The sequence below is a fragment of the Giraffa tippelskirchi genome, chromosome 1, assembly GCF_054371585.1.
Source record: "Giraffa tippelskirchi isolate mGirTip1 chromosome 1, T2T-mGirTip1v1.2.pri, whole genome shotgun sequence".
Taxonomy (NCBI): Eukaryota; Metazoa; Chordata; class Mammalia; order Artiodactyla; family Giraffidae; genus Giraffa; species Giraffa tippelskirchi.
In genome coordinates this window covers 216,774,362-216,791,045 of record NC_137275.1, presented here as the reverse complement: position 1 = coordinate 216,791,045, position 16,684 = coordinate 216,774,362, and the positions used below count along the sequence as shown (strand labels likewise).

At 42.1% G+C, this 16,684-nt stretch overlaps 1 protein-coding gene across 5 annotated transcripts in view; it reads right to left on the bottom strand.

The window, feature by feature from the left end:
* Positions 1-16,684, bottom strand: part of SLC31A1 (solute carrier family 31 member 1) — a 35,106-nt gene that overhangs the window by 13,028 nt on the left and 5,394 nt on the right. Inside the window, exons 1-2 of one of the 5 annotated variants that reach the window (XM_081527575.1) lie at positions 7,043-7,141; positions 3,288-3,438 (exon numbers count right to left, since the gene is read on the bottom strand). The exons of 2 other annotated variants lie outside the window; for them this stretch is intronic. Coding sequence is in view for 1 of the 3 variants with exons in the window: in XM_081527532.1 (XP_081383658.1) it covers positions 3,288-3,366 (79 nt within the window). In the remaining 2 variants the exon portion in view is untranslated. Of the gene's footprint in view, positions 1-3,287; positions 3,439-7,042; positions 7,142-16,684 lie in introns of those variants that run through there. 2 more of the 5 variants (XM_081527554.1, XM_081527532.1) reach the window with 2 other exon arrangements.

Sequence of the window (16,684 nt, the reverse complement as noted above, 5' to 3'; positions counted from 1 at the left end):
CCAACCCCCAGAGGTGATGTATCAATCTTTTCCAGCAGAGGTGCAGTCTTCCCCAAGGCAGGTCATTATGTAATATTATAATAACAAAGGGGCTTCCCTGGTGGCTCAGAGAATCCACCTGCAGTGTACTAGACCAGGGTTTGATCCCTGGGTCAGGAAGATCCCCTGGAGAAGGGCATGGCAACCCACTCCAGTATTCTTGCCTGGAGAATCCCATTGACAGCTACAGTCCTTGGGGTTGCAAAAGTTGGACACAACTGAGCAACTAACAACATAATAACAAGAGCAATGCAAAACAAAAGTTAAAGTCAAAGAAACAGATCCATCCTTGAGACAAAACTGGCTCTTAGCTGAAGCATAGGGGGTCCCCGAGGAAAAGAAGCAGGTATAGCTTTTTGATATAAGAGAAGCCATTTTAGGCCTAAGCCATTTTGTGATCTAAGTCTGGCTACCATGCATGCCCTTGAACAGGGTCTCAGTAATAACGATATTAAGGGAACATAAGAAGTAAAAATAGCAAAGATGATAAGTCTGTTGCAGGATTCCTTGAAAGCACTTTTTGGAGAAAGAAACCAAACTACACTCGACACACTCAAGTGATAGCAGAGTCTATGTGGCTGTATTATCACTCATACATCAGACTAATCGGATGCATCAATAGTAACCAACTGCCAGAGACAAAGGGGAAAACTACTTCAAACAGTTACACTTAAAACTTAAAGGGCTTCCATTTATGAGTGGCCAATTCCCTGGTGGTTCAGAAGGTAAAGAATTGTCTTGCAATACAGGAGACCTGGGTTCCGATCCCTGGGTTGGGAAGATCCCCTGGAGGAGGGCATGGCAACCCATTCTAGTATTCTCACCTGGAGAATCCTCATGAACAGAGGCAGGCTACAGTCCTTGGGGTTGCAAATAGTCAGATACAACTGAGCGACTAAGCACACACACAATGATCTAGGCAAACATGAAATGCTACATGGACTGAAAGTTTTTAGAAGAACAAAAGAGCTATGAATTAGTGGGAGTAGATCTTTTATACTGAAGTTCTTGGCTAAGAATACCCATTTTAGTAAGAAAGACGGTAACTCAGGAGATGCTCTGGGAATCTCATTCTAACTATCTATGGAAAAGACAGAAAGCAAACCCATAATTTGATTCTAATCAGAGTAAGACAAGAAAGGCTTTGCTTCCAGGTGATTCAAGGTCACCCCCTTCTATCATAAACTTTATCTTTCTATATCTCCACTCCACTTAATGGTTAATCTGCTCAGGCTGAGCAAAGGAGATGAGAATCTTGTTTGTCCTGGAGGAACTGATTACAAGACAAACTATACAGCTATATAATAACAGAGGGTTATCATTTTGAAGAGAAAACATGCTAAGGACAAACTTAATTTTTTAAATACCGAATGTAGATGACACCACCTTAATGGCAGAAAGTAAAGAGAAACTAGAGCCGCTTGATGAAGGTGAAAGAGGAGAGTGAAAAAGCTGGCTTAAAACTCAACATTCAAAGAGCTAAGATCATAGCATCCAGTCCCATCTGCTAAGTCGCTTCAGTCGTGTCTGACTCTGTGCAACCCCATAGACGGCAGCCCACCAGGCTGCACCATCCGTGAGATTCTCCAGGCAAGAACAATGGAGTGGGTTGCCGTTTCCTTCTCCAATGCATGAAAGTGAAAAGTGAAAGTGAAGTCATTCAGTCGTGTCCGACTCTTCGCGACCCCTTGGACTGCAGCCTACCAGGCTCCTCCATCCATGGGATTTTCCAGGCAAGAGTACTGGAGTGGGTTGCCATTGTCTTCTCCAGTCCCATCACTTCATGACAAATATATGGGGAAAAAAATGGAAACAGTGGCAGATTTTATTTTCCTGGGCTCCAAAATCACTGCAGATGATGACTGCAGCCACAAAATTAAAAGATGCTTGCTCCTTGGAGGGAAAGCTATGACAAAACTAGACAGCACATTAAAAAGCAGAGACATTACTTTGCTGACAAAGGTCTATATAGGTTTTTCCAGTGGTCATGGACAGATGTGAGAGTTGGACCCTAAAGAAGGCTGAGCGCCAAAGAATCAATGCTTTGGAACTGTGGTGTTGGAGAAGACTCTTGAGAGACCCTTGGACAGCGAGGAGATCAAACCAGTCAATCCTATAGGAAATCAACCCTGAATATTCACTGGATATTCACTGATACTGAAGCAAACCCCAGGAGATAGGATAGTGAAGGACAGGGAAGCCTGGCATGCTGCAGTCCACAGGGTCACAAAGAGTCGGACACGACTTACTGACTGACTGAATAACAACAACAAATCTTCACAGTATCTCTTCTTGTTTCAGAGGAACCAAGGCACAGAAAGTGAAAAGTGGAAGTATTAGTCACTCAATAGTGTCTAACTCTTTGCAAGCCCTATGGACTGTAGCCCGCCAGGCTCCTCTGTTCATGGGATTTCCCAGGCAAGAATACTGGAATGGGCTGCCATTTCCTTCTCCAGGGGAATCTTCCTGACCCAGGGATCAAACCTGCATCTCCTGTATTGGCAGACAGATTCGTTACTGCTCAGCCAGCAGCGAAGCCCATGGCATGGAGAGATTAAGGAACCTGTTCAATGTTATTCTAGAAAGTTGTGGAAGTACCCTGGCAAGAACTTATGTATCCTCACTCCTGGCCCAGGGATTATTCTCTGTTAAATCTGCCTTACTATTTATTCAGTGTCAAATTTTGGTCACTTTTCCTAATCCAAATAAATTAGAAGACTCACTCAGCCTGCCTCTGGTTTTCACAATCACTCTCTTACAAACATGGGTTTTTCTCATGGTACTTCTGCCCTCTGCTCATCCTATGTGATACATCAATGACAAATGAATCTACCTAAAGCATGGCTCTACTTATCTGTCCTCAACATTCCACTGCCTACCAACCTCTCCATTGTCTATTAAACCCCCCTGTTCTAAGATCACAGATTTTTAAAATAAAGGCCTCAACCTACCTTTCTGCCTATAGGTACTTTGTCTTTCAGCCAAACAAGTCTAATTAGCCCAGTTTCTACTCTTACCACACTTTGCTGTCTGGTGTCTTCGCTGACATTGTTTCTCTAGTCTGCAAGGCCCATCCTTACAATCTCTAAATGCAACAAATCTTCCTCCTCTTGCAAGGTCTAGTTCTAAAACCTCTGACTATTCATACCACAATGTGCCTTTCCTCATGACTCCAACTGAGACTAGGTCTCAAATATCCCGATTTTTTTTTTTTAATGCTCTTTCAATCTGTCGGTTTTAGTCATCACCTGATACATTGAGAAAATGTAAGAGAAACAGTTGAATGGAGTGTTTCTCCAAGTCCTCATCTTCATTAACTGCAGACATTTAATAAGTTCCTCTTGGATGGTTATCCTCCTGACTCAGCTAAGGAGAGAAGTCTGGCTTCAACAAGTAGACCTAGAAAGAGATGAATGAGCCGTCTCTTCATCTATTGGCAGACCACCTCAAAATAAAACCTAGTGCCCTGCCTCTCAATTTGTGGGTCACAGAAGTCTCACTAAGAATTGGAAGGGCTTTAGGACTTCCATGGTGGTCCAGTGGTTAAGACTCCATGCTTCCACTGTAGGGGGACATGGGCTCAACCCCTGGTCGGAGAACTAAGATCCTTGTGCCCCCCACGCCCCCCCCATAAAAAAAAAAAACAAGCCTGGAAGGACTTTAGAAGTCATCAGATGCAGCTATTCAGTAATAACCAAATTCTGTAACAACTGTTATAACACCCCTCAGGATGTTTCCATTCCAGAAATATAAGGATGCAAACACTCTCTTTCCAGCCAAACCAAGCACAGGAGGTGTTTCATAGGAGCCTGCATTTTGCTGTTTTTTGGTGATGGTGTCGATAATAGAACCAGTAGTTCCAGTGAAACCAGTATCCAGATACTATTTGCATGTATTTCTCAAACCATGATTTGCATTTTAGGTTTTACTCCCACGAACTAATCTGTCTGCAAAGAGACACAGAAGTATCTTCACCTCACCCTTCTCATCATTTATTTTATGTCCACTACCTGGCATTTGGGGCCTCCCTGATAACTCAGTTGGTAAAGAATCCACCTGCAATGCAGGAGACCCGGTTCGATTCCTGGGTTGGAAAGACATGCTAGAGAAGGGATAGGCTACCCACTCCAGTATTTCTGGGCTTCCCTTGTGGTTCAGCTGGTAAAGAATCCGCTTGCAATGTAGGAGACCCGGTTCGATCTCTGAGTTGGGAAGATCCCCTGGAGAAGGGAAAGGCTACCCACTCCAGTATTCTGGCCTGGAAAATCCCATGGACTGTATAGTCCATGGGGACCCAAAGAGTCAGACATGACTGAGTGACTTTCACTGGCATTTATTTATGTCTCTGTTATAGATTTCCTTCCCAGCCTTACCCCAATCTAATCCTCTTCACATTCAGATATTCCACTGAAAGTCATCCATTCACTCTTCCTGAATAAATTTAGTACTTTGATAGTTGTACGCTTTTTTGGCTCTGTAGTCCCCATCCCATTTTCTGAACATGTGAAAATCCTATCATTATTTATTCAACATTTATAGTGCACTTAAAATGTGTCAGAAGTAAGTGAAGCGAAGTAAAAATCACTTAGTCCTGTCTGACTCTTTGCAACCCCATGGACTATACAGTCCGTGGAATTCTCTAGGCCAGAATACTTGAGTGGGTAGCCTTTCCCTTCTCTAGGGGATCTTCCCAACCCAGGGATCAAACTCTGGCCTCCCTCATTGCAGGTGGATTCTTTACCAGCTAAGCCACAAGGGAAGCCAGAAGTAGGATAAAGTTAAAATATGGCCCTTGCTGTTTTGAGTGTACAATCTAGCTCATTCTTTAAGGCTGAGTTAAAATGCCACCTCTTCTATGAGGTTTTCCTTGAATTCCTGACAGAAGAGATTGTTTTTTACTGGATATCTTTAGCAATCTTCTCTTATGGAACATTTGACTTACAGTTCCTAAAATACAAGATAAAAAACACCATATATACACAGCAAAGTTCTTAGAGGGCAAGTTAACTAATTCATACCTCCTTACTGCACCTGGAAGAGCACTGAACAAAATATTCATTTACTCAAAATGTATTTAATTCTTACAAAACCCATGTAGGTTTTATATCTACTTACAAGGACCCAGGTGCACAAGACAAGATTCTTGCCTTTGCAAAACTTACCCTAGAGGAGGAAACTCTAGTTAAATATGTAAATAAGTAAATGCATTTAAGTATATAGTTGGAAGTAAACATGGTCCTGTGGTAGGAGAATAACAGTAGAAGAACTAACAGACGCAGCAGGGGTAGGTGGAGAGAGAACAGAGAAGCCCTCTTAAGGTGACATTTAAGTAGACTGAAAATTACTGGAGATGGGTAGATGGGCAGAGAATAGAACCCCCGAGGCAAGAAAAGAATCAAGGTCATTCAAGGTCAGTATGAATAGAACACAGTGAGTAGGAGGAAGAGAAGCCAATGAAGCTGAAGACAGGCAGAAGGGGACAGTGAAGAAGGCCTTACAGGTCATTTAGAGCAGACTAAATCTTACTCCAAGGGCAACTGGAAGCTATTTAGGGGTAATAAACAGGGGAGTGATGTGACCAGATTTAGACTTTAATAGAATATTTTGCTGTGCAGAATAACTGGCCTTTATTTGTTCTTACCTAATAATATTTTCTGCTCTAGTTTTCTGTGAGATATTCACAGATGGAAAAAAACAAATTCCTTACAGAGCCATGGGCCATAATCCTTTAATTTCCCCAAATCCAGAAAGATATCTGTTAGAACTTTCAAAGGATTAGGCGAGCCTTCTAATTTCTGGGTTTTTTAATGGTTTGAGGGGCAAAACTGAAGAATACTCTATAAGGACTATCTTGGGTTGTAAGATCTTCTAAAGTCACAGGTCAACTTCTGTAGGAGGGAGTTAAGCTTACAGAATACTGTTAAGAGCATGAGTCAGGTAAGATTCAACTCCTGGCTCTGCTGCTTTCTCTCTGAGTATCTTGGTGACATTTCCTACAAAAGTCTCATGAGTCTTTCCAGAGGCAGTAGGTACTATGCAGAGCCTGCTATAGGGGCTGTGTTCAGATTTCAATAGCATTTGGGTAACTTACTCAAATTTGGTAGGTGCTCAGTAAGGTAAAAAATATCATGAAGGTAGACTAAGTTCCCTGGACAGCATGTGCCTAGTAGACTGTTATTGGATTATACAATCTGTACTAAACATGGAAATCTTCAGCCATGATATTTGACAAATCCCACTTTTCACTCCACAAAACACTAGCAATAAATCCAGAATTTATGTGACTCCAGTTTTTAATGCTAAGGGCAGTGGAGACTATACTAGACTGAGTCCAAGATCTGGATTCTGCTTCATCCAACTCCATCACTCTGTATTCTTTGGGGGTAAAACGCCAATACCAGTTTCTCAATTTTGACCTCACTGACATTTGGGGCTGAACAATTCTTTGTTGTATGAGCTGTTCTGTGCACTGTAGGAACCACTATCCCAGCTGTGACAATCCAAAATATCTCCAGATTTTGCCAAATATCCCCTCGGGGGCAGAATCACCCTACTTCTTTGAGAACCACTTTTTTTTTTTTTGCCACACTTCATGATATGTTGGAATCTTAGTTCTCCAGCCAGGGATCGAACTGATAGCCCCTGCTTTGGAAGCACAGAGTCTCAACCACTGCACCACTAGGGTAGTCTCTGAGAATCACTTTTGATCTCTGAGTTTAGGCATCTCATCTGAAACTCAGGGGAATGAGATAACATCTGTCTTGTTCCTTTTCAGGGCTTTTCTATCATTAAAATAAGATAATGAATGGCAAGAAATACTGAGAGAAAAAGACCATATAACATACATAAAAGCATTATTATTACTTTGTGGGTTATGTTCTATGAGTGCTCAATAACAAGGCTGAAGAAAACTACTCACATCTTGTTCATGGAATGCATAGTAAGGCCTACTTTAGACTATGTGGAGTCTAATATACCATTTACCTTGGTATTCAATAAATACCTGTTGATTGAATGCTTCTAAGTCTGGGTCCAATCAATAGTAAACTTTCTTTTCAGCACGTGTCCAGGTTTTCCTGCTGAGCAAGCACAGTGTAGTATGTTGCTAGACCTAACCGCATGTGAAAGATAGGACTGGATTAAACAAGAACGGCTACTTACTTTCATAGCTGGAAAATAGAGGTACAAGAGGTTAACTGACTAGTCAAGGTCATGTGGCAGTCAATCTAGTGGCAGTCTGCAATTAGAATCCAGATTCTGACCTCAAGTCCAGTGATCATTTTATTACTCGTATCATTGGACTTTTACCCAACGTCTCATGTCCCTGTCTCTTAACATAAAGGTGTTAGGGACTTTCCTGGTGGTCCAGTCCTTAAGAATTCATGCTTTCACTGCAGGGGGCATGAGCTCAGTTCCTGGCTAGGAAACTGAGAACCCCCATGCTGCACAGGGCAGTCAAAAGGAAACAAAGCAAACAGAAAACAAAGGCAGCTATTTACTTTCTGGAGGCAATTCTGAAAAATTGAGATAAGGAAACAAAGTTGTAGTTGTTAGGGAGCTTGGAAAGAAATACAGACCTATTTCTATTGGGAGGAAGAAATGAATACTCCTTATACTCAGGGTAAACCAATATCGTTATCTAAGGGCCCTGGCAAGTCTGTAAAGCGCATTAAAGGAATTCCCCAGGCAAGATTATGGAGTGGGTAGCCACTCCCTTGTCCAGGAAATCTTCCTAACTCAGGGATTGAAACCGGGTCTCCTGCAGTGTAGACAGATTCTTTACCGTCTGAGCCACCAGGCATGTCCATTAAATTGTCGAGGAGGAGCTAGATCTAGTTGTTATCCACCTCCAGAGTAGCTGTGCTTTGTGTTAAAACGATTAACTGCAGTACTCTAGGCTGCTTCGCCTCTGTGTGGCTCTAAGTAAATGGATTTCCACATAGCCTGAGCTCCAGGCCACATTTCAGCATCCCATTGAAATTAACAAAAGTCCCAAATGCCATTCTACTATATATTTTCAGTGTCAAAAACAGAACTTTAAAAAACTCATAAAAATGTCACCAACAAAAAAGTCACCGTTTATTGTACTCCTTTAAAACACCAGAACACCTCTGATTATTATGCCTCTGTGTGAACTTTCAAATGGTGAATGTTGTCACAAAGAGTCATCACTCCCAACCACTGATTCAAAAATCTGAGGTATTCTCAGGCAATGTATGGATTATAGCCCCCCTGTGCCTTTATAATTATTACAGCTTGAAAGAAAAGAGTAGAAATTCTGAGATACCTTGCTGAAGCAAAAGTACCAAGAGCAAGAGCTCTCCTGGTTCTTGGAGTCAGACGCTGACTATCACAAGGCAATGCCATCTTTGGAGCTCAGAACAAGTTTACTAAAATTTTGTGGAGATAATACACATAGGTCTGGGATAATAAAATCTCACTGTTTTTTGAACACCAAATATAAAGATACATATGAAAGTGACTGACACATTAATAACATACATAGAAAATAATAAATGTTAATGACTATCCTCCTAACTCAAGAGTTTCTCAAAGTGTGGTCTAAGGACTGCCTGAATCAGAATTATTCAAGAAGTTTGGCTAAAAATGAAAATTACGGACTCCACTCTAGACTCCCAAATCTCCTCTCAGGGAACGGGGCCTCAGAATCTAGACATATATCCAAATATATAGCAATTCTTATGTACTCTAAAATTTGAGAACCAAAACTCTGAATTATAAAGATGTACAACATAGATAAGGGCTTCCCAGGTGGCTCAGTGGTAAAGAACCCGCCTGCCCATGCAGGAGACGCAAGAGATGGGGTTCCATCCCTGGGTCAGGAAGATCCCCTGAAGAAGAAAATGACAACCCACTTCAGTATGCTTGCCTGGAAAATGCCATGGGCAGAGAAGCCTGGTGGGCTACAGTCCATGGGGTTATAAACACAACTAAGGGAATAAGCGCAAGCACAAGACAACATAGACACAGTGCACAGAATCTAAGATTGTACTGGATTGGCCAGAAACTCTGTTCGGGTTTTTCCACAGGATGTTACAAAAACCCGAATGAACTTTTTTGCCAACCCAACATATTTAAACAAGGGAGCTAAAAAGAAAGAAAGAATGTTAAGCTTCGACCAGGAACTAAACTAAAGCATTTCTTTATTGTGATATCCCAAAAGGGCACAAAGGTAGTCCAGTCTCACTTAAAGTTTACACATACCACCACCGAATATGGTGCTGATACAGTGCCGCACCCAATATGCCAGCAAATTTTGAAAACTCATCAGTGGTCACAGGACTGGAAAAGGTCAGTTTTCATTCCAAGCCATGGCATCCAGTCTCATTACTTCATGGCAAATAGATGAGAAAACAAGGGAAACAGTGACAGATTTTATTTTCTTGGGCTCCAAAATCACTGCAGATGGTGACTGTAGCCATGAAATTAAAAGATGCTTGCTCCTTGGAAGAAAAGCTATAACCAACCTAGACAGCACATTAAAAAGCAGAGACATTACTTTGCCGACAATGGTCTGGTCTAGTCAAAGCTATGGTTTTTCCAGTAGTCATGTATGGATGTGAGAGTTGGACTGTAAAGAAAGCTGAGCACCGAAGAATTGATGCTTTTGAACTGTGGTGTTGGAGAAGACTCTTGAGAGTCCCTTGGACTGCAAGGAGATCCAACCAGTCCATGCTAAAGGAAATCAGTCCTGAATATTCATTGGAAGGATTGATGCTGAAGCTGAAACTCTGGCCACTTGATGAGAAGAACTGACTCATTGGAAAAGACCCTGATTGCTGGGAAAGATTGAAGGCATGAGGAGAAGGGGATAACAGAGGATGAGATGGTTGGATGGCATCACCGACTCAATGGACATGAGTTTGAGCGAGCTCTGGTAGTTGGTGATGGACAGGGAAGCCTGGTATGCTGCAGTCCATGGGGTCACAAAGAGTCAGACACGACTGAGCGACTGAACTGAACTGAACCACCTAATAATCAAAGAACTTTCTGGGTTAACACTAAATTTAATACAAAATGGCTCATCTTTGGAATCTGACAGCAGTTTCTTTCACACACTGTGGGAATAGTTCCCAAAGTGATTAATGAAATTAAGATTGGCTCCCAGCTGAGCACTCCAGGGCTTGTTCCTAATCATCAGCTCCTGCTTGTCTGAAAATGGGGGTTCAGTTTGAGATCCTGAATAGACCACTAAAAATAAACAAAAAACATGAGGAGGAAGTTGTGGGCAGAAGAGATATTTTCTTCTTCTGTTTTATGGCGGCTCTCCAAGTATGCAAGGAAGTTATACTCATTCTCTAACTGGTAAAACTGTACCTGCTGGTTGTGGGCCCTTGGGTGAATTACTCAATATCTCTGGCCTCAGTTCTAAAATCAGGTAATAAAAGTAGCCTACCTTATAGGGATTGTTATGAAGAGCTCACTGAGGCAGTAGTATACTTAGTTTCCATGAAGACGGCAATGGGAACAGCAGCTACTTTGTGACAGTGTGCACTAAAACATGAACTTAGCGCAGTGCCTAAACACAGTAAGCCCTCAATAGTCATTACTGTTACTTCTTAATCTACTGTCCTTTCTAAATTTTGCATAGGTATAATCCCCTCCAATCCTTTGATTTGTCCTTCGTCCATTTCCCGCTTGGGTTCCCAGGTGGCTCAGTGGGTAAAGAATCTGCCTGCAATGCAGGAGATGCAGGAGACTCGGGTTTGACCCCTGGGTCGGGAAGATCCCCTGGAGCAGGGCATGGCAACTCACTCAAGTATTCTTGCCTGGGAAATCCCCTGGACAGAGACGCCTGGCGGGCTACAGTCCATTGGGTCGCAAAAGAGTCAGGCACGACTGAGCACGCACATGAGCGCACACGTAGCTACTCCATGGCTAACTTTTCTTTCTAACCTTTGTTATTCTCATTTCGGGAGTGTTCAGGGTGTGCCCGTGAACCCTATCCACTGCACTTCACAGGGAAGGATGTTCTTCACCCATGTTGAATCAGGTGGTCAGTAATTTGCTTCAATTTGATTCCAATCTGCATTTATAGTCTTTGAAATGTCTCCAAGTTTCAGGCTTCTTTAATCTCTATTTTCTAATGATAAAAGATGATTTTTTTAATGGGTGGTTTCCCTGCTGCTAAGCAGTTCTCCAACTCTAGCCGGGTGTCCTACAATTCAACTCAATTCCGACACTATCTTCTCAGAGATAGCATCAGATTATGCAGATTAGAAAGTCCCACAAGATTGCCTTTCACTTTAGATTGTCAATTGCAAGCCTGTGTTTGTGATCCACTGGCTATAAGTATAAGTTTTAAAATATCAAAAAGTAAGAGTAGTGAGCTAATCTGAAGTGTGAGAACAGTTTAATCAATTCTAGAATTTTAGAATAAGTTGTATATGAGCATATCAGAACTGGAAAAGGTCAATTTTCATTCCAAACCTAGGGAAGGGCAATGACAAAGAATGCTCAAACTACCACATAATTGCACTCATTTCACATGCTAGCGGAGAAGGCACTGGCACCCCACTCCAGTACTCTTGCCTGGAAAATCCCATGGACGGAGGGGCCTGGTGGGCTGCAGTCCAGGGGGTCACACAGAGTCGGACACGACTGAAGCGACTTAGCAGCAGCAGGCTATAAGTCAGAGGCTCGCACAATCCCTTCTCCTTGAGTTCTATAAAATTTGCTTGAGTGGCTCATGGGTGAGTGCTTAAGTCGCTTCAGTTGTGTCCGACCCGTTGAAACCCCAAGGGCTGTAGCCCGCTAGGATCCTCTGTCCATGGGATTCTCCAGGCAAGTATACTGGAGTAGGTTGCCTTTTTCTCCTCCAGGGGATCTTCCAGACCTAGGGATCAAACCTGTGTCTCTTATGTCTCCTGCATCGACAGGTGGGCTCTTTACCACTAGCATCACATGGTTCACAGAACTAAGGAAATTCATTTAATCATTAGATTGCCAATTTATTGCAAAGTATATTAAGGCAGACAAATCAACAGCCAGATGAAGAGATATACAGGATGAAGTTCTGAACAAAGGAACTTCTCTCTTTGTAGGTTGGGGCTTGCATGGTGATACATATTAGCGTTCTGGTTCCCCAACCTGTAAGCTCTCAGAACTCTGTCCATTTGGGGTTTTATGGAGGCTTCATTACATAGGCATGATTGATTCCATCATTGGCCATGGGTGATTAAACGCAATCTTCAGCCCCTTCCTCCTACCAAGAAGTCAGGGGCCAAAAGTTCCAACCCTCTAGTCACTGTAGCTGGTTTCACAGGCAACTAGCCCCCATCCTTAGAGAAGTCACCTTATTAATCTAACAACAGACACCTTGATAATTCTGTGCTAAGTTGCTTCAGTCATGTCTGACTCTTTGAGACCCGATGGGCTGTAGACTGCCAGGTTCCTCTGTACATGGATTTCTCTAGGCAAGAACACTGGAGTGGGTTGCCATTTCCTTCTCCAGGGGATCTTCCCGACTCAGGGATCGAACCCACGTCTCTTGTCTCCTGAACTGGCAGGTAGGTTCTTTACCACTAGTGCCACCAGGGAAACCCAACTCTAGCCACTTAGGAAATTCCAAGGGTTTTAGCTCTGAGCCAGAAATGGGATGAAGATCAAATATTTATTGTAAATCATGACAACATATCTTCTCTTGTTTTTATATTTATAAAGACATCTCATTAGGATTTTGAGAAGGAAAAAGGCTGCTCAAAGAGCAACCTTGAAATGTAAATATATACATTATAAGATGTTTTTGCCCATCTTATATTTTCTACATTCTAAGTTTTTCAAGAATAGGTAAGAGGTAGTTAACTCTACCCCTTAATTCTAAGCTATAACACAGCACCATACACCTTGGCTATTTTTGAAGCCATAATAAACGAAACTCTTTTCATGGTTAGTTTCCAGAAAGTTCGTGGGCGTTTTACAAGTTGTCCAAATCACAGGCAGAAAGAAATCTAGTGAGGCATCTCATTGACACTCCCTAGCAGTAATTTTCCCTGGGAATCTGGCATTAAAAAAAGCTTGTATTTGAAAAGATGGGACCCATCTGGGTAACTTACATGCTAGGCTCTATACTTCTCTCACCTTACTACAGGAGTTACAGTCCGTAAGTAAGCCTAGTCATCTTCTATCCCACAGAGATTATCAGAGCTGTGCCACAGAGAATTTATGAGTACTTAAAGCATGGCCCATAGACAAGTTTCTTTATTCTAAAATCATAAGTTGACAGGGTTTGTGTTCATCTAATATTCATGTTTATCTTTATGATTATATACACATAAAATGAGATCTGCGGGAATAAAAAAATACATGTTTATTCTGAGATGAAGACTAAAAATAAGTAGGTTATTCCTACTGAATATGTCTAAATCAGGCTTTCCTGGTGGCTTAGACAGCAAAGAATCTGCCTGCAATACAGGAGACTCAGGTTCGATCTACGGGTGGGGAAGATCCCTTGGAGAAGGGAATGGCTAACTACTCCAGTATTTTTGCCTAGAGAATTACAGAGGAACCTGGCAGGCTACAGCCCATGAGGTTACAAAGAGTCGGACATGACTAAATGACTAACACTTTCACTTTCTCAAGTCTAAATCCATAATTACCACTTGTGTGTAGCTTAATAAATAAGGCTCCAATTTTTTAACTGCAGTACAAACAATGGCACCTGGAGCCAGAAGGATCGTGTGTGTGTGTTAGTTGCCCAACTCTTTGCGACCCCATGGACTGTAGCCTGCCAGGCTCTATCCATGGGATTTCCCAGGCAAGAACACTGGAGTGGGTTGCCATTCCCTAAACACTGGAGTGGGTTACCATTCCCTTCTCTAGGGGATCTTCCCCACCCAGAAATCAAACCCAGGTCTCCTGCATTGTAGGCAAATTCTTTACTGTCTGAGCCAGCAGGGAAACCTGATGTGTGTGTGTACCTTTCCTTAAACATACACAGACACAAACTCCTCTCCAAGATAATTTGCTTGGTCTTTTGTCTCTTCCTGAATCATATCAAGTATGCATACTGGTGGGCTGGAGGGTGTGTCACACTGTGCAGGTAAAAGGAAGATGTCACCTTGAGAGGGTAGCAAAGCTGAAGCTAGATTAGATGACTTTGACATCTACCCAAACTCCACTCAGGAAGTATTTACTAAGTACCTTCTCAGTTCAGTTCAGTCACTCGGTCGTGTCTGACTCTTTGTGACCCCATGGACTGCAGCACGCCAGGCTCCCTATTCATCACCAACTCCCGGAGTTTACTCAAACTCATGTCCATTGAGTCGGTGATGCCATCCAACCATCTCATCCTCTGTCGTCCCCTTCTCCTCCTGCCCCAGGGGTTATAGGAAATTTAGAGATGAAGAGGATGGAGATTCTAGCTGAAACCTGCTATTTATGGAGCAGATTTCGCAAATGGCTTAAGGCACCTAGAGAAAGAAGGATGGAGGTGTGGAAGGGAGGGAAGAAAGGTGAGTGGGTTTGGTCAAGAAGGTAGGAGGGGATGATTTAATTCTGGTCTGCTTTGAGGTTTCTAGCTCCTCTAAAAGGCAAGAGATTCTTGTGGTATCACCCATTTTACAAAGTTATAACTCATCCCACAATCAGCAAAAACAAAAAACAAAAAACTGGGAAGCCAGTAAAAAAAAAACACATATAAACAGACAGAATTAGGTTCTCTTTTTTTTCACTTTCAGTCCATACATGGACTGTAAAAAACAGCTAATCTTCTACATGGCAAATACTGGTAAAAGTAGCTAGGAGACAGTCCCCTTTTGTCCTTAGTTTATAACATTCCCCTTACAGTGTAATAATACCCTGAGTAATACTTCACTGAATAACACTAAAGCCTGATTTAGACATTGTGATGTGGTGACTTTTGGTAAGTTCTCAGTTCAACATCATTTTGATGAGACTGCTTATACTTGGCCCTTACTTAAATCAAGATATTTTAAAGGAAATGATACCTTCTCATCTCTCTCACTGTTCATTTACAATTTCACTTCTAAATACCTATTCTACAGATAAACTGACACATATGTGAAATGTTATATGAACAAAAATATTTGTTGCAGGGCTATCCTTAACAGCAAAAAATATTGAAAAAACAAGCTAAACATTCATTGATAGGGCACTGATGAAGTAAATTAATTTCCATAGAATGGACTGCTTTGTAGCCATAAACAATGAAGAAGCTCTTACATATTGATAGAGAATGACTTCCAGGGTATACTATGAGATGAAAAAAGACGGGATGCTGTATACTATCATTTATAAAAATTTTTTAAAGGGAAAAGAGTATATGCATATTGTTTGTAAACACCCATACTAACTCTGGAAAGATTGAAGGCAGGAGAAGGGGACGACAGAGGATGAGATGGTTGGATGGCATCACCGACTCAATGAACACGAGTTTGAGCAAGCTCCAGGAATTGGTGATGGTCAGGGAAGCCTGGCGTGCTGCAGTCCACGGGGTCACAAAGAGTCGGACACAACTGAGCAACTGAACTGAACTGATTGATACTAACTGGGGGCCACAGGGCATGCGGGATCTTATTCCCCAACCAGGGATTGAACCTGTACCCCCTGCAGTGGAAGTGTAGAAGTATGGAAGCCTGGAGTCTTTACCACTGGACAGTCAAGAAAGTCCCAATGATGCTAATATACTCTTTAGTCACCTGAGCCCGTAACATCTGCTTCTCGATCCAGCTTCTGTAACGCTGGGCTAGCTACTTTCCCCAACCCCCACGATTTCTCCAGACAGTTTGCCGGGAAGCAGCAGCAGGAGGAGTTTCTGAGCTTTACATATCCTGTTTTAGTGACAAATAATATATAAGCTCTTTTGTTTCTCTTGCCCACTCTCACCTTTCTCTACAAAGAAGATCAAGTATACAACTACATTCTTCACAAAAGCCTTTCGAAAAGCTTTTATTTGCCTGGACCGAATAGGACAACTCAAATTTGATATGTCAAACAAACAAACTGAAAAGGTCTTTTAGTTATGCAATGATAGAAGGGCCTAAGTCCAGTGGGGAGTGGATCTCCCAGTTACTATACTCCACTTCTCTGATACCTTTTGTTGTTGGCTAAGCCACATCCTGGAATAAAGCACTCAGGAGATGCACCCTTTCAAACTCCTCTTATAGGACCCTTTTGCAGTCTAAACACATTTCCACCATGCTAACCATGAATGCTTAAGTATGATTTATGTTAAGATCTCAGTGTTTTATGAAAAGTGTGAGAACAGTGGGGACAGCCCTGGATTAGGCAGCAGAGGCTCTCAGCTATAGACATTAGTTTGCCATATATCAGCTATATTAAGCAAATCACCTGAACTCAAAATGGATATAAAAATACCCACCCTACCCATCTCACAGGTTTGTAAGGATCAAATAAGTCAAAATACCTCCTAATTCTAAGGTATCGTAAATATGAGATATTATTAATGATAGCTTGCTCTCTCATTAGAGGACAAAATTAATCTCTGAAAGGAGACATCCAAGTCACACACAGGGCTCACTTTCATGTCACTGAAAACATACAGACTTGGGACTTCCCTGGTGGTTAAGAATCTGCCTGCTAATGCAGGGGACAGGGGTTCTAGGAATCAGAAGACCTGGGTTCAATATCTGACTCTTGGGGC